Source organism: Megascapheus bottae, chromosome 7 (genome assembly GCF_031878675.1).
Source record: "Megascapheus bottae isolate mThoBot1 chromosome 7, mThoBot2.hap1, whole genome shotgun sequence".
In the NCBI taxonomy this organism is placed as follows: domain Eukaryota; kingdom Metazoa; phylum Chordata; class Mammalia; order Rodentia; family Geomyidae; genus Megascapheus; species Megascapheus bottae.
The window spans coordinates 24141837-24165523 of NC_143515.1; the positions used below are offsets into that span (position 1 = coordinate 24141837).

The 23687-nt window shown below is 38.8% G+C and overlaps 1 protein-coding gene across 1 annotated transcript in view; it reads right to left on the reverse strand.

The window, feature by feature from the left end:
- Positions 1-22742, reverse strand: part of Dnah6 (dynein axonemal heavy chain 6) — a 171399-nt gene extending 148657 nt beyond the window's left edge. The window contains exons 1-8 of the mRNA XM_090336588.1: positions 22670-22742; positions 18221-18453; positions 15528-15692; positions 11639-11898; positions 5164-5431; positions 2995-3129; positions 2792-2912; positions 1892-2018 (exon numbers count right to left, since the gene is read on the reverse strand). Of these exons, the coding sequence (XP_090192714.1) occupies positions 1892-2018; positions 2792-2912; positions 2995-3129; positions 5164-5431; positions 11639-11898; positions 15528-15692; positions 18221-18445 (1301 nt within the window). The 5' untranslated portion in view covers positions 18446-18453; positions 22670-22742. The remainder of the gene's footprint in view (positions 1-1891; positions 2019-2791; positions 2913-2994; positions 3130-5163; positions 5432-11638; positions 11899-15527; positions 15693-18220; positions 18454-22669) is intronic.
- Between the last annotated feature and the right edge of the window lie 945 nt (positions 22743-23687).

Consider the following 23687-nt stretch of genomic DNA (forward strand, 5'->3'; position numbering starts at 1 on the left):
AAACCCAAACAACAAACAAAAAAACCTTGAGCTCCACGTCTGTGGCTCACACATATAATCCTACTACTTAGGAAGTTGCAATCTGAGGATCGAGGTCTGAAGCCAACCTGGTTAAGAAGCACATGAGACTTTTCTCTCCAACAAACTACTCAGAAAAAGATGGAAGGTGTAGCTGCGGCTGAAGTCATAGAGTACAAGCCTTGAGCACAGAGAGGCTCAGGAACGGTGTCCAGGCCCTGAGTTCAAGCTCCAGGATTGGCAAAATAACAACAACAACAAGAAGAAGTAGAAGAAAAACCTTAAACAACAAATATAGGTAACCTTAAAAAAAAAAAGGCTAGAGTAAAAAACTATTACATTCCAGGTCTCCAGACCTCCAGCATCTCTAAAGGGCTGGATGGTGAGCTTGGACTGTTCCTCACTGACTGTTGCTACACAGCTATTTCATGTAGAAATGAATGCATGGTTGAGATCTATTAGTTTTATATGTTGCATTAAATTAATAAGCACTGACTAATAATGGATGATTCTTCAGAGAATGTTTGGCTATTTTATTTGCAATTATAACCATGAGGTTTTTATTTTTATTGACTTGAAAATTATTTTATTATTTAAAGGCAAAATGTCTGTATAATTTATGAAATTTCAATGAAAAAACCTAAATCAGAAATCAATACATTTTTTAAAAACTTGAATATTTTATTTATCAGAACTATGTATGTTATGTATGCATTATGCATATATGTATGTATGTATGTATATATTTTGAGTTCATTTCCTTCTTAGGCAATAACAATAACTTATTCTTACAAATATATTTTTGAAATGACTTACCGATTAGCAAAAAAGAAAATACTGCAACCTATTATGTCACTTTTTTACTTTTGTCTCTATGTTACTTTGGTCTGTTTAAATGTTTTCCTTATGCATGGTTTAAAGTAGAGATTTTTTTCACATTGGAAAGTTTTATTCAAAACCAGAAAATCCATGTCACAAATTCAATTGTTGAATCGTTGAAAATCAAGACTAAGTTGTGTAAGCCAGGGGCAGAATTAACGTGGATAAGGGAGAATGGGGCCAGGTGAGGTCCCCGAGGGAAGAATTCTCTCACTGGCTTACTCTGGTAAAACCTTCTTTAGGGATAAGTTGTGGCCAGTTCTTTACTGGTGGATAGTTTGCAGCAGGCTCTCCTGGCTTCCTCGATGTCCTGGAATCTCTTCTTAGCATAGCCTGCTCTACTGGCTTCCATGCTGTCATCTGGGCCAGAGTGACACAAAGCCCAAGAAATCAATAAGGACCTCTTGGCCCCAATGTCTACCAAACTGCCTGTTCCAGAAGCTGCTTTGTTAGATGACAGTGAGAGCACAGGCTTCTGGAACATGTATTCACATCACTATATCCCTAATTTCCCATAAGTCCTAGTGAACCTTGTACTGAGGGCTTAGTTTGTTGTTGTTATTGTTGTTTAATATGATATCCCTTATTTCTTAGGACTGTTAAGAAAAAAAATGTGTACATTTAGATGTACACATGATGTTTTGGCATAAAGAGTAAAATAGTCAGTCCAGAAATATAACCTAACATATACTTGCTTTTCCATGGTTTATTTGTTTTGTGGTATTAGGAATTGAACACAGAGCCTTGAGTTTCTTGGGAAAGTTCTCCACCCTTTGAGCCAGACTCTAGCCTTTTTGTTTTTGTTTTTGCTTCTGAGATTAGGTTTCACTAACTTTTCCATAGTTGACCTCAAACATCTGATACTTCTGTCTCTCTGCCTCTCCAGTTGCTGGGACTGAAGACACATAACATCACATTGGGGCAGAGATTCATTTTTAGTGAGATGAGGACAGACACTGTGGGTTTTCTTGAGAGGAATAAAATAACCATTTACCATGTCAGTCTCATGCAATGATGCCTTTTGCTGGCCTGTTCCGTGTATGTCATTTTTTCAGAGTCTCCATAAGTGGGAAAGTCAAATGGCATTTCAGCAATATTCACAATATTTGTTTTTAAATACTCTAACAACACAAAGCACAACAAGAATTCTTGTGTCAAGATTCCATTTCTCTCAATACAGATTTAAAGAAAAAGCTAATAAAAAATTCCAAAGTAACAAAATATATTTGATTAATGAAGCAGTTCAAACCCACGGGAGGAAAACAGTATCCCAGTTATCTGAAAGAATCTCCCATCATTATATTTCATCTCAAGAACAGGCACAGATAGTTCATTAGCAGTCTTGTTAGCACGAGTTGGTCTGTAAACCATGCTACCTTTTTCTCAGGAATACTTATATCCTATTTTTCATCTGCTTTTGAATCATTTACATGCCAACTGGGCTAATTTTAAGATCCAGCGAGTCCCTTCATTTGAACAAACCCATTGTGTTTACAAGGTTGGGCTTACTTTTAAGGAGCAAGATCTCAAGCTTACCATAAGAATGTTTAAGTTTCAGCATCAATTTTAGGAATACAATACATGGTAGGAGAAATTCAGGGAAAATGGGCAGTATTTATTGTTTTCCTCACGGTCTACCAAATACACTGACTTTTATAACACAGCAAGAAGTTTGGAACCACTGAAATGAATAGAAGTAGAATGCGCTGATTTGTACATGCCAGAACCCAGAGGCAGGAGGACTGTAAGTCTGAGACTAACCTTGGCTACAGTGTGAGACCTATATAAATAACCAAAATAAAATGAAAGGAAGAAGGAAAGTAGGAAAAAGGAAGGGGGAAAAAAAAGAAAGACACAGAGAGAAAAAATAGGAAATGATAGCTGCTTTTCATACCCTCTTGAGGATCAAACACACAGTCATCAGGAATAAATCCTACGGCCCGCAAAGCAAATCGACAAGCCTTCCGGACCACATCTTTCGTCTCATTTCGAAATTCCTCAAGGCGCTCGATCACCTAGACATTGACAAATAGGTATAATTACTGATACTAGCTATCCGTAAACAGAAAACATTTCATAAACCTTCTGAGACCTTACCTCTCCTAGTCGTAAAACTTGTGCAGCCTTAAATTCCTGCAATGTGTAGGTATGGCCTTTTTCTATATAACAAAGTCCCATAAAGCTCAATTGAAAGCATAATTCATTTATTTTAAGAAGAGCTGGTCTCAAAAACTGAGTGAAAAATAAGAGTTTATCATTAATAAAATTATCTTGCTTTTAAGATATACAATCATTTAGTAGTTTAGTAACCAGCTGTATATTTAGCTTGTGCTACAACTATAAAATGCACACATCAAGTATGAACACTTCTCCAATTTTAAAATAAATCTCTATCCAGGTATTTCAGTGTGTGTGTGTGTGTGTGTGTGTGTGTGTGTGCACGTTAGGGCTTGAACTCAGGGTCTGGGTAGTATATTTTAGCTTTTTTGCTCAAGTCTGATGCTGTGCCACTTGAACCACAGCTCCACTTCCAACTTTTTTTCTGGTTAATTGGAGATAACCGTCTCATAGACTTTCTTTCCAGCACTTTCGACTGAGCAATACTCAGATTTCAGCTTCCTGAGTAGGATTAAAGGTGTGAGGACCAGTGCCCACTCTCTTTTGGTTATTTTTTTCTATTTGCCAGTCATGGGATTGAACTCAGGGCCTGAGCACTGTTCTTGGATTTTTCTCAAGGCTAGAGCTCTACCACTTGAGCCACAGCACCACTTCCAGCTTTTTTCTATGTATGTGGTACTGAGGAATCTAACTCGGGTCTTCGTGCATGCTAGACAAGCACTCTACGACTAGGCCAGATTCCTGGCCCCTGTCTTTTGGGTATTTATGGGATGAAATTGAGGGCAAGTGATAGAAAACTGAACAGCATTTTAAATTTCATTCCATTTGCTTACTGGCTATTCATGATTTTGGTGTTAAGGATTTGGCAATATCCAAAGTAAGAACAGGAAAAGAGAGTAACAATTCTAAGAGGTTATGATACCCAGCAAAGCAAAACTTAACTTTAAAATTTCTGTGGGGAATAAATTGATTTAGAAGACTCCTTTATATTTCCTTATAACAATAAACATAAATTTCCCAATAATGCAGCAATTCCATCTCTAGGAATATGTCTAAGAAAAATGGGAACATACGTTCACACAAGAACTTGTGCATAACTGTTCATAACAAAATTATTCATAATTGTCAAAAGTATAAGTAACCCAAATATCTGTCAATAGATGGCAAGATAACAAAAACAGGTACAACCAACACATAGGTATATAATTTGTCAGTAAATTACAACAGAAATGAATCTTTAAAACATTATATTAAATAGCAGTTGCCAAGGACCAAATATTATATTATTCCATTTATATGAAATGCACAGAATAGGCAAATCTATAGATGCAGAAAGATTGGTGACTGCCTAGAGCTCTGTGTGAGGGGGGGTAACAGAGAGTTAGGAGAAGATAAAGAATAACTATTGATAGAGATGAAATTGGTTTGGGTTTAATGGATCTATTCTGATTGCAATGATGATTGGTTATTTCTCTAAATCTACTAAAAATCAGTGAATTATATACTTTGGGTATACTTTGAAGTACATAGCATGTCAATTACATAAATAATGAAGTTATAAGAAAATGTATAGATAGGTTATATTTTCTTTCTTTTTTTTTTTTGCCAGTCATGGCACTTGAACTCAGAGTCTGGGCGCTGTCCATGGAGTTTCTCAAGGCTATAGCTCTACCACTTGAACCACAGCACTATCTCCTTTGTATGTGGTACTGAGGAATCCAATCCAGGTCTTCGTGCATGCTAGGCAAGCACTCTACGACTAGGTCAAACTTCCAGCTCCCTAGTTTCAATTTATTCTGAACTAAAATTCTGAGTGTCTGAAAGAGGAGGAAGGTTAGAGAATTGCTGTTCCACTGTGCTCAAAAGTATACACAACTTTCCTGACCCACAACAAAGGAGACAACAGATTTAAGACTCTGTGGTGCTTCTAATTAAAAGGGGCACAGGCAACACTCATACAATTTTTGAATTGTTCAGCTCTTACTTGAATTCAGAAACATCCCTATATATTGCTAGACTTCTAAGTAACAATGCACAAAGAAAACTACAAATTCCTTCAATAGTGAAATATTCTCTCAGGAATAGCCTATACCGTAATAGAGTCTCTTTTTTTCTGTAATTTTTAAAGTATAACTAACAAATACATACTTGGTTAACAATAAACAAATTTTTTTGTAAAGATTTACGACATCCAGCAATTTTCTTTGAGCGGACGTTCTTCTTCCATACATTAAAAGCTTTCCATTTCCGGAAAAGTGAAAATATGGGAATCTTAGTGAGTTCTTTGTGATATTGATATTCCTTTTCCCATCGATCAATTTCGATAAATTCAACGTCATCGTTGCAAACATGTGTCACTGCCTTTTGGCTAATAGTATAGTAGTCATTTTTATTGATATTGTCAAAATTTACAATTCTATAAACAAATAAAAGTTGGAAAAATTAATAAAACATTAAATACAAAATTAACAATTGATGTACATTTGACAACAAATAATACTTAAATTCTGACAAAATTCTAACCACTTTTAGGTTAAATAAATGACTCAGTAAAAGAAAAGGAACTGGTTTCCTTCCCTTTCCTTATCTTTCTTTTCCCTCTCATTCCCCCTCTCCCTTTCCTTCTCCTCTTTTTCTTTTGCCGATACAGGCCCTCAAGGCCCATATGCTTGTTCAGCTTGCTCAGATGTGGCAATTCCAAACTTGAGTTGTATCTCTAGTCAGTTTTTTTTTCCTGGTTATTTTAAGGATTTGGAATCTCAAAGAGTTTTTTTGTTGTTTGTTTGTTTTTGTTTTTTTGGTCGGGGCTGACAATGAACCATGATTCTCCATATGTCAGTCTCCTGAGAAGCAAGAATTACAGGTGTGAACCACAGACACCTGGCTGTGTAGCTGTTTTCTTAAAAATTAGGGGCCAGGAATTTGGCCTAGTGGTAGATAGAGTGCTTGCCTAGTAGGCACGAAGGCCCGGGTTTGATTCCTCGATACCACGTGCAGAAAAAAGCCAGAAGTGGTGCTGTGGGTCAAGTGGTAGAGCTCTAGCCTTGAGAAAGCCCAAGGACAGTGCTCAGACTCTGAGTTCTAGGCCCAGGACTGGTAATGTATATATAATTTATTGTTGCAGCTATTTTTAACCAGCTGGGTATATAACAGCTGAACAACTGGCCTTGGCAAAATCACTGATCATTACAGTTAGATGACTTTTATTTCCAAACAATTCTGTTATAGATCCTTTAAATTTAATAGACCTGTATGAGAGGAATATGGAACTGAGTTTATATCTAGCATAGAAACTTTGATCCAACTGACATTGTATGAGAAATATAAAAGAAAATATGGGTTAGATAGGATTCAAAGACCCACATTAAGCTAAAGCATATGTCCATTATATTGTGTGTGTTCACTTCTATCGAACACTTCCAGTCTGTTCCTGTCCATTTAGAACAGCTTTCAGGCCACTGACAAGACACCTAAACTATATGCAACAAATTCATGCACCTATGGATCACCAGTTTCTATGGGTTGAAGTAAAATCTCTTATGCTTTAGGCCTATTAATCAAAAAGCTAAAAACAACAGGCACAAATCATTGCTATTCTAAATTTATTTTTGTTTCTGTATAAGTAAGTTTTAGAGTTTGGGCCATCTAGGACTAGGAGGGGAGCTCATGGAAACTGAGAACTGTCCGTGGGAACACTAGAAGAGCTGTGGAGATTAGTGAGGGGCTGGTCCAATGCTATACCCCAATGTCTTTCACCTGCTTTGCTTTCCCCTGCTCCCAACATCTGACCCTTTTTGTCTGTGTTCGAATTAAATCAACACTAGAATGTCTGGGGAAGAAATGACAGGAATTGTATTCTGCTCTGAGGTTGACGCACAACATTTGAAATGGGATTCCCGCCCCCCCTGCCAATTTTGGACATAAGTAGATATTGGAATGCTTCTCTCCAAAATGTGAAACTTCAACTTGCCACTGAAATCATAATTGATTTCAGATGTTTCATTAACATCAGACAGCAAACCAAAATGAGAGCAAACAGCTGACCCTGGTCTTGGTGCCTGTCTGGAACACTTACTTTGTGTAGTCTGTTTCTACAGACTGTGATGGTGGATGTGGTCTGCGATGAACTTCATGTTAATGCTCAATGCCACAGAGGAACGGTATTTCCACTTGAGATATCATTCTTGAAACTCAAAGCTTTCCCCCTTTTTCCTCATTTCTACTCTTCATAGGACAAATGAATATATATATATATATATTGCATTATCAACGTAATTATCAACCGGGATGCTTACTAAACATCTAGACTTCTAGGCTAAATGGAATCAGCCAGCCACTGGTGGCTCATGCCTGTAATCCTAACGACTCAGGAGGCTAAGATCAGAGTTTGAAGCCAACTCTTGGGAGGAAGTTCTGTGAGACTCTTCCATGCAATTAAGCATTAAAAAGTTGAATGTGTATTTAACTGAAAACGCCCTGCTCATCACCTTTTCAATAAAAATAAAATAAATAAAAAAGAGGATGTGAAGTGTAATTCAAGCAGTGGAGTACCTGTCTGAGTGGAAAAGACAAGTGAGAGCTTGAGGCTCTGTGCTCAAGAAGCAGTACTGGCACAGAAAACAAAACAAACCAGCACGGAATCCGAATCTTCATGTATTCTGAGACTCCAGGTGAACAAGTTTCCTGAATGATAATGGCAGATAGTGTCTGTGATCCACTGAACTTTATTGGAAACAACAGAAACACTGCAAGCTTTCCGTCATACCTTCACTTGACGATCAATGTCCTGTGTTTCCCTTCCTTGAACCTATCTTTCATGTTTTCTCCAAAAACAGATGGAGAAGCTGAACGTCACACTTTTCTAACTCTCCTAGTCTTCTTGCTCCTCTATATATCTAAAACATACAGAATTCTCTAGCTTTACAAAAGGCTTGTTCTTGATCTTAACTGCCCAAGTAATGATTTAAATGTCCTATCTTCTTCCTTCTATTAAATCTCCTTTAGAGTGCCATGTATTAGTGCTTATGCATCTCATCCATTCCAGAATTTCTCAAACTTTTCAAGAACCAACTTTGTTCCTCACTACTCTATCATAAAATTCTTATAAAGATCAGCAACAATTTCCTTCAGGCTCAGTCCAGTTATAGTAATATTCTTAAAAGTGATTCTCTCCAAAATATGACACTTCACATTTTGTGATACATTAGGAAGCTGTAAGGTTAAGAAAGTAGGATTGAGAAAAGTACTGCACAGGGCTGGGAGTTTAGCCTCGTGGTAGAATGCTTGTCTAGCATGCACGAAGACCCGGGTTTAATTACTCGGTACCACATTCATATAAAAATCCCAGAAATAATGGTGTGGCTGCAGTGGTAGAGCTCTAGCCTTGAGAAAGCCCAAGGACAGTGCCCAGGCCCTGACTTCAAGGCTCAGGACTGGCAAAAAAAAAAAGTGCTGCACAAACTATGAGGGCAGATACAGTTTTCTCTGTGTGTGTGTGTGTGTGTGTGTGTGTGTGTGTGTGTGTGTGTGTGTGTGTGTGTGTGTGTGTGTTGGTCATAGGGCTTGAACTTAGATCATGGGCACTGTCCCTGAGCTTTTTCTGCTCAAGACTAGAGCTCTACCACTTTGAACCACAGAACTACTTCCAGTGTTTTGGTGTCTCACAGCATTTCCTGCCTGGGTTGGTTTTGAACATGATTTTACTACAGAAACTTCTTCTGTCCACCTGTAATGAAATTTAGACGTTAAGGTTTCTATGAATTTTGTGAAGTATATGTGTCTTATTTAAGAGAATTTCATAGAGTACTTGTGGTGGAAATTATAAATGGCCATTTTTACTTCAGAAATAATTCAAAGTGAATTTACTAAAGTTCTACAAACCAAAGCAAAACAAAACTGCCACCACCAAAAAATTAAATAAAACAAAACAAAACTCTGGAATTAATTTTTGGTTTTGTGAAGCAATAATGTGTGGCCTGTTATTTCAAAGAGCATTTCTGTAACCCTCCTCCAGTAATAGGAAATGTCTTGGTTCATCTTTAAACTAGTTTCACTGAAGTATGAATTTCTTCATATGACTCTTCTGCCTAGAGACTTTGGTTAGCCTCTTCTGGCTTTTGTTATTAAATCCAAATTGTTCTGCCACATGTTTGTGGTATTCTCCTGCTCCAAGGTAAATTACTTTATCATTTTGTGCCTCATTTATGACAGAGATGATACTTGGATCTATCTTAGTGTGAAGGTTAAGTAATTCAACATATGTAAATGTCTTGGAGTATTGAGAATGTACGCGCACCATCAAATCATGATGCTTGGCCATGTGAAGCATCACAAAGTGGGTGTATGATCCAGCTATCTAGCCAGCAGCCTTCTGCCATACCACATGATTACCCACAGTTACTATCCCTCCTGCTCAAGGTCCAACTGCCAGTGGAAATAAACCTACTTTTTTGGCCACCACAAATCTTTGTTCTCTAAACTGTATGTAATCTCCCTAGATTTCCAACCCTTGACCAGTTATTCATATCATTCCTGGACTGGGCAAGATAATCTATAGCACATGGTTATATGTTTACCAGGATGATATGCCAACATACTCGGACACCTCCATGAGGCTTATTCTTAAAAAAAAAACTGTTAATTTCTAACACATAACACTAAGTTGAACCTTTAGAATAAATGACAAGTAGAATTGTTTTCTCAGAGGGGCCATAGTAGGAAAACTTCTTTAGGTTTAATGAAGTATGATGAGTCTGACACGAGATGGTCTTTAAAAGATCTTTGTGGCTTACTATCAAGTACCTACCAGGCCAAAAAATTAAAAAAATATATAACTCAGTTCCTTCAGTAGATGAGCTCATTAGTCTAGAAATATAACCAGTTTCTAGAAGCAAAGGCAGTATCTGCTTCCCATTTAATCCTTCATATGGGATTGATACAAATTTTACATTTCATAAATCAGTTTGCATTTTGGGAACAAGCACTCCAACTAGCTCCCTTATTATCTGGGTTACCAGAAAACTCTCAAAAGTCAAAACTATGAAAATATTTTCAGATATGAATTAGAATGTGTGCTTTTACAATCAACTAATAAACCATTTTTCCATTATTCTCCATTTAGGATCTATGACTTCTCCAAAAACCCATAAGGAACCGTTTTAGAAACAGTAAGGTAGTGGTAAGAATAGTAATATCATTTTAGTATTGACTATTAAAACTATTCTATATATTAAAAGCCATTAAATTGTATTACATGCTATGTCACCCATTTCAAAAATCTGGCTATTATTTTTTCTTTGTTCTTAGATCTTATTTTTATTATTAATTTTAAATTTTATTACAAAGGTGATTATCCTTAAATAAACAAACCAACAACAACAATAACAACTCTCAAGCCAGATGGTCACACCTGTAATCCTAGCTAGTTAGGAGGCTGAGATCTAAGAACCACAGTTTGAAGCCTGCCTGGGTAGGATAGTCTATGAGACTTTTATCACCATTAACCACCCGAAAATCAGAATTAGATCAGTGGCTCAAAGTGGTAGAGCACTAGCTTTGGGCAGAAAAGCTCAGGGACAGCACCCAAGCCTCAAATTCAAGACCTACAACAAATAAAGCAAAAAAAGCCCCCAAACTCCTTTGTCCCTAATTCTTCTTCCCTTTAATTTCTATTTCCCTTTTGGATTCAAAAATTAGTGTGTCTATTCAAAATAGTTGGTACAACATTAGAAAAATAAATGAGAGGCACAACAGAATTCTCTGTGAATAATTTTTTGTAAACAGATAAAGGTAAATGGAAAATAAAATTGCTATTATTAGAACTCAAGTTCATTGCAGCACTATTTACGGTAGCAAAGATATGGAACCAACCCTGATGCCCCTCAGTACATGATTGGATCAAGAAGATGTGGTATTTATAGACAATGGAATTCTATGCTGCCATCAGAAAGAATGTCATTGCCCCATTTGGAAGAAAATGGAAAGACTTGGAAAAACATCATATTAAGTGAAGTAAGCCAGACCCAAAGGGACATAGGCTCAGTGGTTTCCCTCATTTGTAATAATTAGTACATGTCTAGGACTCTCTTAGCAAAGGATTACAATAGCTCAAAACCTAGGTACATAAGGCCATATAAGATGAGACTAAATGAAAGGATCTCTAGGCTATGGAAATAAGAGCTGTATCTTGTATGATTGTTGTTCTTAATGTACTATGTTATTTCTCTTCTCTTTTGTTGCCCTTTGGCTAATCTCATATTGTTACTGTATCTGACTTTGTTGCCTGGTATATTGTATACATGCTTATTTGTTTATTTGAAAAAGGAAAGGGAATGGGGGGAACAAGATGATTGGGAAGGGGTGAAGGGAGGGAAATGGGGACAAAAACATAAGAAGGGATGTCAATGTGTGAGAAGTAATGCACCTAATATTTGGTAAATGTAACTGTCACCTCTCTATATATTACCCTGATAATAAAAAAATAAAATGAGAAAAAAGAGCTCATTTACCATTGAACGCTAATAAAAATTCTTTTTGAGCACATTTATCCTTAATTAGAAGCAATATTTATAATCATATGTAAGTTTTTTATATTAAATAAATTGCCTTATAGAAGTGAACTCACTTTAGGTTATATGTATCATATTCAATGGAAGACCTTGACACTGCGGGGACCATGTAAAGAAATCCAAGGTGTTCATTCTCTTGTAATATTTTAATGATTTGCAAGGGATCACGGATGTTGGCTTTAATAACTTCTTCACGGTCATGGAAATGTAACTTAGGGTAAGTTGCAGACGTGGCCCCGAAGAGACCTCTTCTCCCGATTCTCGTACGTGACGGTTTAGAAGGAGGAGAATATACATCTTCAGAGAGTCGAGGCATCTACACAAAGCCAATGTTTTAAAAATGAGTTTTGTTTTCAAAATTAAAAAAAGGAGAGGAGGTGACAAAATATCGACCCCAGGGCCAACATCTTGAAACTGAGACATGTCAGCTCATAGTTTGAGAGTGGTACTCCTTCTTAGTGCTCTCTACTCAGACACCCAGCCCCTTCCCACACAACAATCCCAGAGTCAGCTTCCATTACCCCCCTCTCTCCTTTAACTCCATGCTTATTACATTTCAATAGTACAGGCTCTTTGGAGATTAGTCACCCCATTTGAGGAAATTTGACATAGTCTTCAATTGGCATCTATAAATATGATTGTATAAATAGACAAACGATCACTTGTTTTGGTCAGTCGTGGAGCTTGAACTCTGGGCCTGGGTGCTGTCCATGAGCTCTTCAGCTAAAGGTTACCACCCTACTCCTTGAACCACAGCTCCACTTCCTGTTTTCTAGTGATTAACTGGAGATAAGAGTCTCATGTTCTGTAGTGTCCGGGCTGGCTTTGAACCTTGATCCTCAGATCTCAGCCTCCTGAGTAGCTAGGATTATAGGCCTGAGCCACTGTGCCCACAAGTTCTACAGAACAGAAAGCATTTATGGAGGTCTTTGTTCTCTCTCTGGTTAAATATATCTTGATGGATAGTAATTTGAAAGCAATAGCCTCAGCAACTTCAGAGCTGAAGGAAACACCTTTTGGAGCTCAAGATAAAATACACTTCCTTCACTTACTAGCCAAGGGGGGTAGCAGCAGCATGGCCACTGTTCTCTGATGTGAACTAGCAGGCTCAAACTGGTATCCAGAACTAGTATGTCACCTTATCTCAAGGTTTCAACAAAGGCTGCAGTTCCCTTTCATGTTTTGATAGGATGAATATGAATATATTACCAGAAAATATATTTATTTTCATTTTTAAAAGTTTATTCCATTTCAAGTGTAAGACCCCTTCACTTGTAATTACATACTTCAGTTGGAAGATGTGATTCAATTTAGCAATCATGTATGTTTAGACTAGGGTGGAGAATAAAGAAGGCACTTGTACATACTTGTAGGACTCCTCTCTGATAGAGGCCTAGTCTAATTCAATTAGTATCTTCTTTAATTATCAGAAGATTTCTCCTCTCCCTTCCCTATCCTCCTCTCTCTCTTCCTCTATCCCTAGCCTCTCCCTTCCCTCCCTCCCTCCTTCCCTTTCTCCCTCTCTCCCCCCTCCTTTTCCCTCTCCCTCCCTTCCTTCCTTCCTTTTCCCACTCTCCCTCCATTTCTTACTTTCTTTCTTTCCCAGGAAATCTTCATTATTGCATTTCTGTTCTGAACTTGTTTTTTGAGAAATCAAAACCTGAAAAGATGATCCTCTCTTCAGAATATTCTCCTTTTGCATGGAATGTCCCTTTTCCTCATATTTGCTGTAACCACTAACATATTATTGAACTCTTCATGGGTGTGAGAACTAAAACTAGGAAACATAGTCTACAACATTCCTTTGCAGTTCAGCTCTCCTTTTTATCCAAGAAGCATATACAATCTCTCTCTTAAAGCCTGTTTTATATAAAATGAATCAATTCATAAACAATCAAATCTTTTCTGGATCTTTTGTGAGGAGGGGGTCATGGAACTTGAAGTGGGCCTGGGCACTGTCCCTGAGCTCTTCAAGGCTACCACCCTATCCCTGGGCCTGGGCATTGTCCCTGAGCTCTTCAGCTCAAGGCTACCACCCTCCCCCTGGACTTCAGCTCAAAGCTACCACTCTACCCTTGAGCCAAGCCCCACTTCCCTCTTCTAGAGGTTAATTGGAGAGAAGAGTCTCAGGTCCTTTTGTGCCTGGGCTGGCTTTGAACTTTGATCCTCAGATCTCAGCCTCCTAAGTAGCTAAGATTACAGGTGTGAGCCACCACACCCTGCTTTTTCTGGCTCTTTTTTAACTCTTTCCTTCTTCCTCTCCCTCTCTCTTTCTCCTTTTCATAGAGGTGGTATTTAGTGAAGTTATACAATTCCCATAATTTATCATCTGATTTCATCTCGCAGGAAAGTCTCACCTAAACCTATGGTGACATTCTACCTACTTTGTCTCAAGTCCTAACTACTTCAACCTTGTTTCTCAATAATGTTTTACTTACTCCTCTGAGATTAATGCAATTTAGTTCTTCAACATTTTGTACCTGAAATGAACAATAACTGTTAACACCACACACTACTTTGAGTAGTTACATGTCCTTCTACTCATTTCCACACTCTGAAATCTGCATGCAATCCTTTAGTCCTTAACTCTACATTTTTAGCACTATAGCACAATGATCAAAGCCAAGCCAAGCTAAAATGTTTGGTGGGCTTCCAAGGATCTTCTAATCAAAACCTAGAGAAATATTGGTTCTGTTGCTACCTTTATTGAAATTGTCTGTCTCTCCCACCTCTTTATTTCTTTAACTTACAAGGATGATCATTTAAAACCATGTTCTCCAGATTGCACCTCGCCTCTTATAGTCTGTTTATTATGCCTTATCAGGTAAATTCCTCCTTTACAATATCCCAAGCTACAAAAGTTGTCTTTTGAGCTCTTTTTCTCTGTTTTTATTGCCACTCACCAACGTCTTCAAATATTTCTACACTTCTTTTTTCATATATTTTTATTGTAATTAATAGAAGGGTTACATTATATTCGCCAGATAGAAGGTGCATTAATTCACATACATTGATACCCTTGCTCATGTCTTGGTCCCCATTTCCCTCCCCCCCCACACCCCTCATATCTTGTTTTCCCCCCTTCCCTATCCAATTTCAAATAACCAAATACAAATATATCCAATTCACTTCTTAATTTAAAAATACATAAAAATCGTGTAACTTCCGATGTATTCTTTCAACTTTGTTTGTGTGGGTCATCAGGCTTGTACTCTGCCTGGGCACTGTCCCTGGGTACTGTCCCTCAAGGCTACTGCCCTCCCCCTGGACTTGGGCATTGTCCCTGAGCTCTTCAGCTCAAGGCTACCATCCTACCTTTGAGCCAAGCCCCACCTCTTGTTTTCTAGTAGTTAACTGGAGATAAGAGTCTCCAGGTCCTTTTGTGCCTGGGCTGGCTTTGAACCTTGATCCTGAGATCTCAGCCTCCTGAATAGCTAGGATTACAGGAATGAGTCACTACACCTGGCTCAATTTCTTTTGACATGGGAGAGGATGGTCCAAAGACTTACTGTGTAAGTTTTCCTTAAATAAGAACAAATGGAACATACTTCCCAAATAATCTTTAAAAAAAAAAAAAGATTCTAGCCAGTGCCAGTGGTTCACGCCTGTAATTCCAGCTACTTCGGAGGGTGAGGATCATGGTTCAAAGCTAGCCTGCGCAGAACAGCCCATGAGGCTCTTGTCTCCAATTAACTACCAGAAAAGCTATAAGTGGCGCTGTGGCTCAAGTGGTAATATGCTAGTCTGGAACAAAAAAGTTCAGGAATAGCGCCTAGGTATTGAGTTCTAACTCAAGGACAGGTAACAAAATAAAAAGGGGGGTTGGAGGGAGGGAGAAAGGAAGGAAGGGAGGGAAGATTCTGTTACTATCTGTATGCTACAATATTAGCCATGCTATATTAAACAAAAGTGAAATGAAAGGGAATAATTATCTTAACATCATACCTTTTTTTTCAGAGTCTCTTGAATCTCCAATGATGCAGAAAATGATTTGCTAGAACGTCTCTCTGCTCCTGATGGTCTAAGGACTCCATAAGTCATTAACTGATACCGGTTCTGTTCATATATGTATTCTGGCTGCTTGTGATCTTGGTATTGTTTTAACACTGGCTTTGGGAAATAGAACAATCCCGTTAGTATTAGTGTGAACTTGGCTTAATCTTCACTACTACTGGACTCTTTCCCCATTGGAATTTGACCCCACTGTACTAGCATCCTATCAAACACACAGTCCTGACAATAACAACCACTCTTGCCCATTCCTGACCTGTAACTCATGTGAGACTTCTCTTCTTGGATTTTAAACTTTAGCAATGAATATGTAGAAGTAAGGTTATCTGAGAAAATCTTAGAGGCATGAAGCCACAACAATTCCTAATTATCTGTGACAAACCCTCATCATTTGCTATCACTCTATCCTCACCACGGAAAGCATGGAAGGCATTGGGGCAGCAAACAATAAAATGGAGACACAAATCTATATAAAGAATCAATGAAACAAAAACTTGATCAGTCAAAAGCATAGATAAAATTGACAAGCTATTGGCCAATCTGACCAAACACATAAGAGAAATTACCCAAACAAATAAAACTAAGGATTACAATGGGGATATCACAACAAATACAAATGAAATCCTGAAGATCAGGAGAGAATCCTTTATAAAAAAAAAACCTTTATTGAAGTGAACTGGAAAATCCAGTAAAAATGATTTATTTCTAGATAACATCAACCTAATGTACCAAAGATCAAACCAAGAGGAAATAATCCACCTTAATAGAGCTATGACAAGCAAGAAGTTTGAAACAAATTACTCTCCCCCAAAAGAATCTCCCAAACCTGATAGATTTGTAGCTGTATTTTATAAGAGCTTTAAAGAAACTAACACTAATGCTTCTCAAATTTTCCACGAAATACCAAACACATTCTATAAAGCCAACACTATACTTATTTAAAACAAATCAGGGATACAACAACAACAAATACAAATTCAGAGAACTATAGACCAATCTGTCTCTTTCTCTCTCACACACACAGGTATGTTCACAATAACCTAAAGAATACGTAAGAATAAACCTAACTAAGGAAGTAAAGGATCTCTACATACAAACTACCAAACCTTAAAGAAAGAAGTTAAAGAATCTGCCAGAAGGTAGAAAGATCTCCCATGTTCATAAATTGGCAGAATTAATATGGTGAAAAAGGTCATATTGCTAAAGATTCTCTACAAACTCAGTATAATACTCATGAGAATTCCAATTCCATTCTTTGCAGAGATTAAAAAAATAGGTATTACAAAAATAAAATCAATACTAAAATTCATATGAAAGGCCTTAACAGCAAAAGTAACCCAAAGGAAAATAAAAGCAATGATGAAGTTATCAGAATATCAAACATCAAATGATGCTAGAGAGAGCCTTAGTAACAACGACAACAAAAAAGTGTAAATACAAAACAGACATGAAGAGCAATGGAAAATTATTTTCAGGAACACGAATAGATGTTTGTCTCAAAAGATAAAGATCACATGTTCTCACTCAGTTTTGTAGTATAAAAGTAAAATGCTGCTGGTGCTGATGAATATTATATAATAGCAATGGCAATGAGATATGAATGTAAAAGGAGAGTTGCATAGCAGGGTATCAGTGAGGGCAGGGTGGGGGAAAAAAGGAGTTTAAGAGGTGAAGAAGATTGATGTTGTATGTGTATGTGTGTGTGTATGTGTGTGTGTGTGTGTGTGCATGTGTGTGTGTGCGTGCGTGTGTGCCCATAGCACAATGAATCCTACCAGATGTTAAATAAAATAATTAAAGATGGTTTGGGAGGAATAAAAATGTGACTTCCCATCTGTAGGAGACATAATACAGTGACACTGTTAGAAAAGATCCTTATGAGTATGGTAGCGCACATTGTAACTCTGATACTGGGAATTGTAAATCAGAATGAGTTACATAATGAGTCTCTGTCTCTAAAAAGAAAATAAAAGATATTGGCTGGGAGTTTGGCCTAGTGGTAGAGTGCTTGCCTAGCATGCATGAATACCCGGGTTCAATTCCTCGGTACCACATACATAGAAAAAGCCAGAAGTGGTGCTGAGGCTCAAGTGGTAGAGCTCTAGCCTTGAGAAAGTCCAAGGACAGTGCTCAGGCCCTGAGCTCAAGCCCAGGACTGGCAAAAAAAAAAAAGATATTATATGTATGACTCATGGATCAGAAAAAACTCCTGCAAGCTTATTTGAAACAATCCCTTTGTGTACCAGTATTTATTGTATAATCTTATTTTCAATTATGTATTTATACATACTCATGTGTATGACCTACGATCTAAAGGAGCCTCTTTGTCCACTAGAAAGCTTAGTTCATCACTGTGTTTCCTAATTTAATATCTGTTGAAACAACTTCATCAATATTTTTTTGATTTGTAAGGTTTACATTTGTTATTTGTCAGTTAAGAGTCTGAAAATGACATTCATCTCCCAAATAAGTAGCATAACTCCCTTTGTAGCTAAAAAGTGGCTAAAATGCCTCCCCTTCCCTTCCTTTCCTACTCCCCTTACCCTTCTCTTCCTCTCTCCCTTTCTCCCTTTTTTCCTCCTTCTTCCCTCTCTCTTTCCTTCCCTTCCATCCATCCTTCTACTTACCAAAGGCTCTAGTTTTACCGGCTGCTGTCGTTTTCTTGTCCTCTCCTGAGCTTTTGTACTGTGCCTAAATGTCACAGTCTGTCTCTCAGACTCGATTTCTGCAGGCATTACAGCATTCCATTTTTCCTTTGCTTTTGAGCCACGTGTTTTTGGAAAGTCGGGATGTGCCACAAGATCTTCCAATTTTTTCAGGTCAATTTCACTATCTGTGGCCTGATAAGCCATCCTTACTCCTGGAAAAGATAAAGAAAGAAAAGGAAAAAAGAAAAGTGGAACAAAAGGATTGGGGAGAAGGATATGTAGAAGAGGGAGACTTAACGAGTGAGAGCTCTCTCGTATCTCCCAAAGAAAGACAAACTTATCCCAGAGTAAATGAAAATTAAGAACTGTTCCTGAGCTTCAAGGACCCCTGGGCTGGGACTGGAGATGTGTATTTCTAGCAAGTGCCTGGTAATACTGATAGTACTTCAAGACATATCTTGAAATTGAAGAGAGGCCTGACAGCTTTTCAGAAAACCCTACTAAATTTAAAAAGGGAAAAGAAACTTCTTAAAGTCAGACACCAACTCTTAGCTGCTGCCATGCAGCCCTCAATAGGCTGTCCTGTGCCAGACTGCCCGGAGGGGTTTCTGGTTTGTCTGCTTCCATTGTGGTGAAGATAAACACTTGACAAAAAGCTTGCCCAACCCACAGACCCCGCTTTTAGCAGTGCACACTTTATGGTGCACAGGGATACTGCAAAATGGACTGTCCTCAGAAGTGAAGCCATGGCTCGTCTGTACAGCCAGACCCAGAGTTCCCCTACCTCAAGTATGTTGGCACCCTTGAATAAATGAGGGTGCCTTGGCTCCTTAGTCTTCACTGAGGGCACCCCTAGGAACCTCTTAGTAGGGTTGTAGCTGGCTGGCAAACAACCTGGGGATTCTTTCTCCCTTGCTTATTTGAATGGCCTGTTTTTTTCTCCTAACCAAGAATCCTGTAATGGGCTGAACATATATCATACCCCAAACAAACCCGTCTTCCTTTTGTGTGCCTTTGGGACTCAGACTATAATCCATTCCTTTTATCTTTCTTCAGGATCTGGATTCTTAATTTCTTTTTAATTTCTCTCTCATACAGAAGGATTTCTGGATCTGCCTCAGTTTTTCCATTAGCCCCAATGTCTCACTTTAAGTAAAAAAGCAAAATAACATCTCTCCCTCTCTCAAGTTTGCCAAACTGGCAGCTTTGCAGTTCATTACAAATGTTGCTGAACGGTACGAACAGCTTTGAGGTTTATCAGCTGTACTGAGTTGCTGTATTAGCCACAAAGCCTTGCTAACAAAGTTGTTCTGTTCTGTTCCTGGTTACCTATGTATGCTTAAGAATGGAAATTCCAATTGTGGTGGCATAAATACAGGTATTTTCTAAAACTATGTTATTCGAGTTTTAAAAGTTTTCTAAGAGGGGCTAAGAATGTGGCTTAGTGATAGAGTGCTAGCATGCATGAAACTCTGGATATGATTCCTCAGTACCACATATACAGAAAAGGCCAGAAGTGGTGCTGTGGCTCAGGTGGCAGGGTGCTGGCTTTGAGCACAGAGAGGTTCAGGGATAGCGTCCAGGTCTTGAGTTCAAGCCCCAGGATTGTTTAAAAAAGTTTTCTAAGAGTTATTTCAAAATACAGATTAAAGGGAAAATCAGTAAGGACATAAGGAAGTGAAAAAAGATATGCCTCGAGTTTTCTAAGACAGAGCTTCTAAAACAGTGTAAAGGGAGACTTTGGAAAGATAACTGAGGAAACAGAAGAATGGTTTACTTTAGATAAGAAAGGATTTGGGAAGTAAGAATTATATTAAATGTTTGGAAGGAAGAAATTAATATAAACTATGGAAAGTTCAAGTAGCAGATGGTGTAAGTAGCAGATGGTGTGTGTGTGTGATGAGTTTTATATGATAGAACATATAAAACAGTAAACTTGGCATGTAATTGTCTATCACTGAAAATGACTGTTACTAATATCTCTGTTCCCTAAATGTATAAGCCACCTTGGATACAAGGCTGGAAAAAACATCAAGTAAGCCTGTATCCAAGAGCTCCTGCTTATAAAAGACCTAGTGACATCTACAATGCTGTCAGTAATAATTAGTATGCACTGGAAATAACTGGATTATTTAATAAGTTGTTGTTTCAAACTTCCAATGTAACTACTCTTAAATCTTTTGTCATTACGAATTCAACCCTCTGTTCCATTCAAGGCAGACTCAAAGAAGTTCCTGACCAATTGCATAGCAGCTGTCTCTCAGCCAGCAACCCAGGAATATGGAAAAGCCTTTTTTTTGTACTCAAAATCTTAATATCGGATTCTGAGAGTGCAAGACCTCTTCTCCCCTCATCAACCTTATATCAGCAGGAAATAGCCAGACAAGACAAAGGCACACACTTCTCTTTGTTACACTTTTCCAACATCAGGGATGATGGAAAATGACTAACTAAAAGCACTCATCTTCCCCCATGACAGCCATAGCTTAGAACTGTCCTTGCCATGTACATATGGCCATATAAGATGAGGCTAAATGAAATGAGTTCCAGGATATCTTTGTGATTGTTGTTCTTAAAGTACTATGTGAATTGATTGCTTTTCTTTTTTCCCCCTTTTGGTTCATCTCATGTTGCTACTGTATCTGACTTTGGTACCTAGTATATTGTATATAGGTTTACTTGTTTACTTGAAAAATGGAAGGTAAGGGGAAAACAAGATGAGTGGGAGGGGGTGAGCGGGAAGGAAAGTGGAAGAAAAACATGGGAAGGGGCAACAATATTCAAGTAATGTACCCACTACCTGATGAATGTAATTAACCCCTCTATACATCACTCAGACAATAAAAAAAGAAAGTAAAAAAATAAAGAATTGTCAGGGTGGTAGTTTGGCCTAGTGGTAGAGTGCTTGCCTAGCATGCATGAAGACCCAGGTTTGATTCCTCGGTGCCACATACATAGAAAAAAGAGCCGGAAGTGGTGCTGAGGCTCAAGTGGTAGAGCCGTAGCTTTGAGAAAACCCAAGGACAGTGCTCAGGCCCTGAGCTCAAGCCCAAGACTGGCAAAAAAAAAAAAATTAGTTAAAAAAAAGAATTGTCCTTGCCAACGACCCTGTTGAATCATCTCTACACCCCACCCCACCTAAAAAAATGCACCAGCAGTCTTGGAGGAGAGCCTGAAACCAAGGCCACATCTGATGCTGAGCCAGCTAGTGAACAAGTCCCCTGTTAAAATAATATTGCACACCCACCCTGCCTCTATCTCACTGTTTCTGCCTCCTTGGTAATATTTCACTCTGCCTAACATTTAAAGAGACCAGAGTTGTAAGGAAGTACATTTACCTCACAGCCAAGGGCTGAAGGAAACAGTGGGCTTTCCCAGGCTTCACTCGTGAATAAAGCCTATTGGTCTGCTGAGTTTGCTTTTTCTTCTTTACTCTGATACCCTCATCACTCAGTTTCCTTACATTGAGCCACACCAGCATAGAATTGGAAGGATGCTATGGAGATCAGTTTCCCAGATTCCAGTTCACAAAACAACTAAACAACTTCTGAGGTACTTAATTTAAAAAAACTAGGCAACTTGAGCCGGGCACAGGTGCTCAGGACTGGTGTGTGTATGTGCGTGCTCGCACCCTCCCCCCCCACAAAACAATCAACCAACTAACAACAGCAATAACAAACCAAAACAAGGCAATAGGGAGGTCTTAAGATTAACTCCTAAAACAGTGTTTGTGCTTTTATGTATATCACTGAAAGTGATTGCTAAAGTGCATATTCTGATTCGCACATTTTCATACACTAAGATTTTAGCAAAGTCCTATGACAGTAGAATTATGAGCTTTTTGTACTGGACACGTGCTGCTTTAAGCCCTCTTATGCTAGAATATTATTTTGAAGGATATTATCTAACGGGATGAGAGTGTGTATGGTGCAGAGACATAACTGGGTTTACTCTAGCTCAGAGCTGGCCAACAGAAATTTGAGAGCCTTCTTTTTGCTGTTAAAACTTTGCAAGTAAGCACATGAAAACAAAACAGGTGAAATTAGTGTTTTATGTAACAGATTTATATTAACAGATTGCTAGTATAAACGTTATAACTTGGATATTTTATTTTTTGGTATTACTGCATCTTCAACATCCAATGTGCAGTTTTACATTTAGATCCCAATGCAATGCTGACTGACCTCATGTAGTGGCTACACATCAAATAACTCAGGCCTAGATTTGACCCCTGCTGTGAGATCTGGGACACGCCCCTTGATGCGTCCCCTTCCTTTCCACTCCTCTAAATACTGGATAATCACAGACATGCCTTCCCATGAGCTTTCCCTGCCTCACTGTGCCTTTCCTACTGTGCATTGAAATTGTGCTGAATTTCTGGCCTAGAATTAGGAGCTGGATCTCAAGGTTTGGCTCCAAGGTACTCACCAGGTCTGACAAGAGCAGCTGCTCCTGCCTGGTCTCTGAGTAAGAAGTCTGTCTGCTCAGGTGCAGAAAAAGTTTCCGGTTGCCTAGCAGCCACCAGGCCCTCAGGGACGCTCCCAGCACCGCGCTGCGACCTGTCGTCGTCAAGGCAACGCCTCCGCGGTCTGAAGTTCCGGGTCCCGGAGTGCCACAAGTGGTAGAGCCAATCAGCGTTTCCGCAGCGTCTGACGTCACCAGTTGCTAGAGAGCCAGCCCCAGTCGCGTGCGTTTCCTGATGAGAACTGAAGGCTGGCTGGGTGGGTTGTGTAAGCCTCGCAGGCAAAGACCTGATTAATTCAGCTTTTTAGCTGGACTATTGACTGTCCAAGTTGGTCCCAATTGATTGCAAGAATCTTCAGGAGGCTCAAGGCTGACTTGAGCCTTTCTTGATTCTTTGATTGCAAGAATGGAGAGTCACAAGTGAGGAGTGTGTGTTCTGTAGACCACTGGAGTCCCATTCTTGCATCTCTGCACCAGTGGCCAACAATATCTTATGGGGCAAGGAACCCGAGCTCTTCTTGGTCTCAAACGCCACCGTGTCCTTTCAATTAATGTTCTTTGTCACTTGGAAAGTTACCTAGTGTCTCATATCCCAGGAACCACTAACATGGGGTCTCCATATCCTGTTTGCTGAACTCCAGGCTTTGGTCTCACATTTTGTCTCGCTTCTGTTCAACTCCCAGACACTCGATTACTGTTGCTAATGCTGTACAGAAGCCACCCACGGAGTCGAGATTCTTAGTGCAGGTTCCCCCCACCCCCACTGCCGGGGAAGCAAACCTCCCTCCTCTAGAAGGACCTTCCAGCACACAGAAAACACAGCCCCAAATCCACATCCATTATTTTGGTGGCTACATAAGTGATCTTAGAATGTGTATCACCACATATATATTATATCAATCAATAAACATGAGTAAGATTCTATTTCTTGTGCTAGGTGCTGGTGAGTCACACCTGTAATCTTAGCTACTCAGGAGGCTGA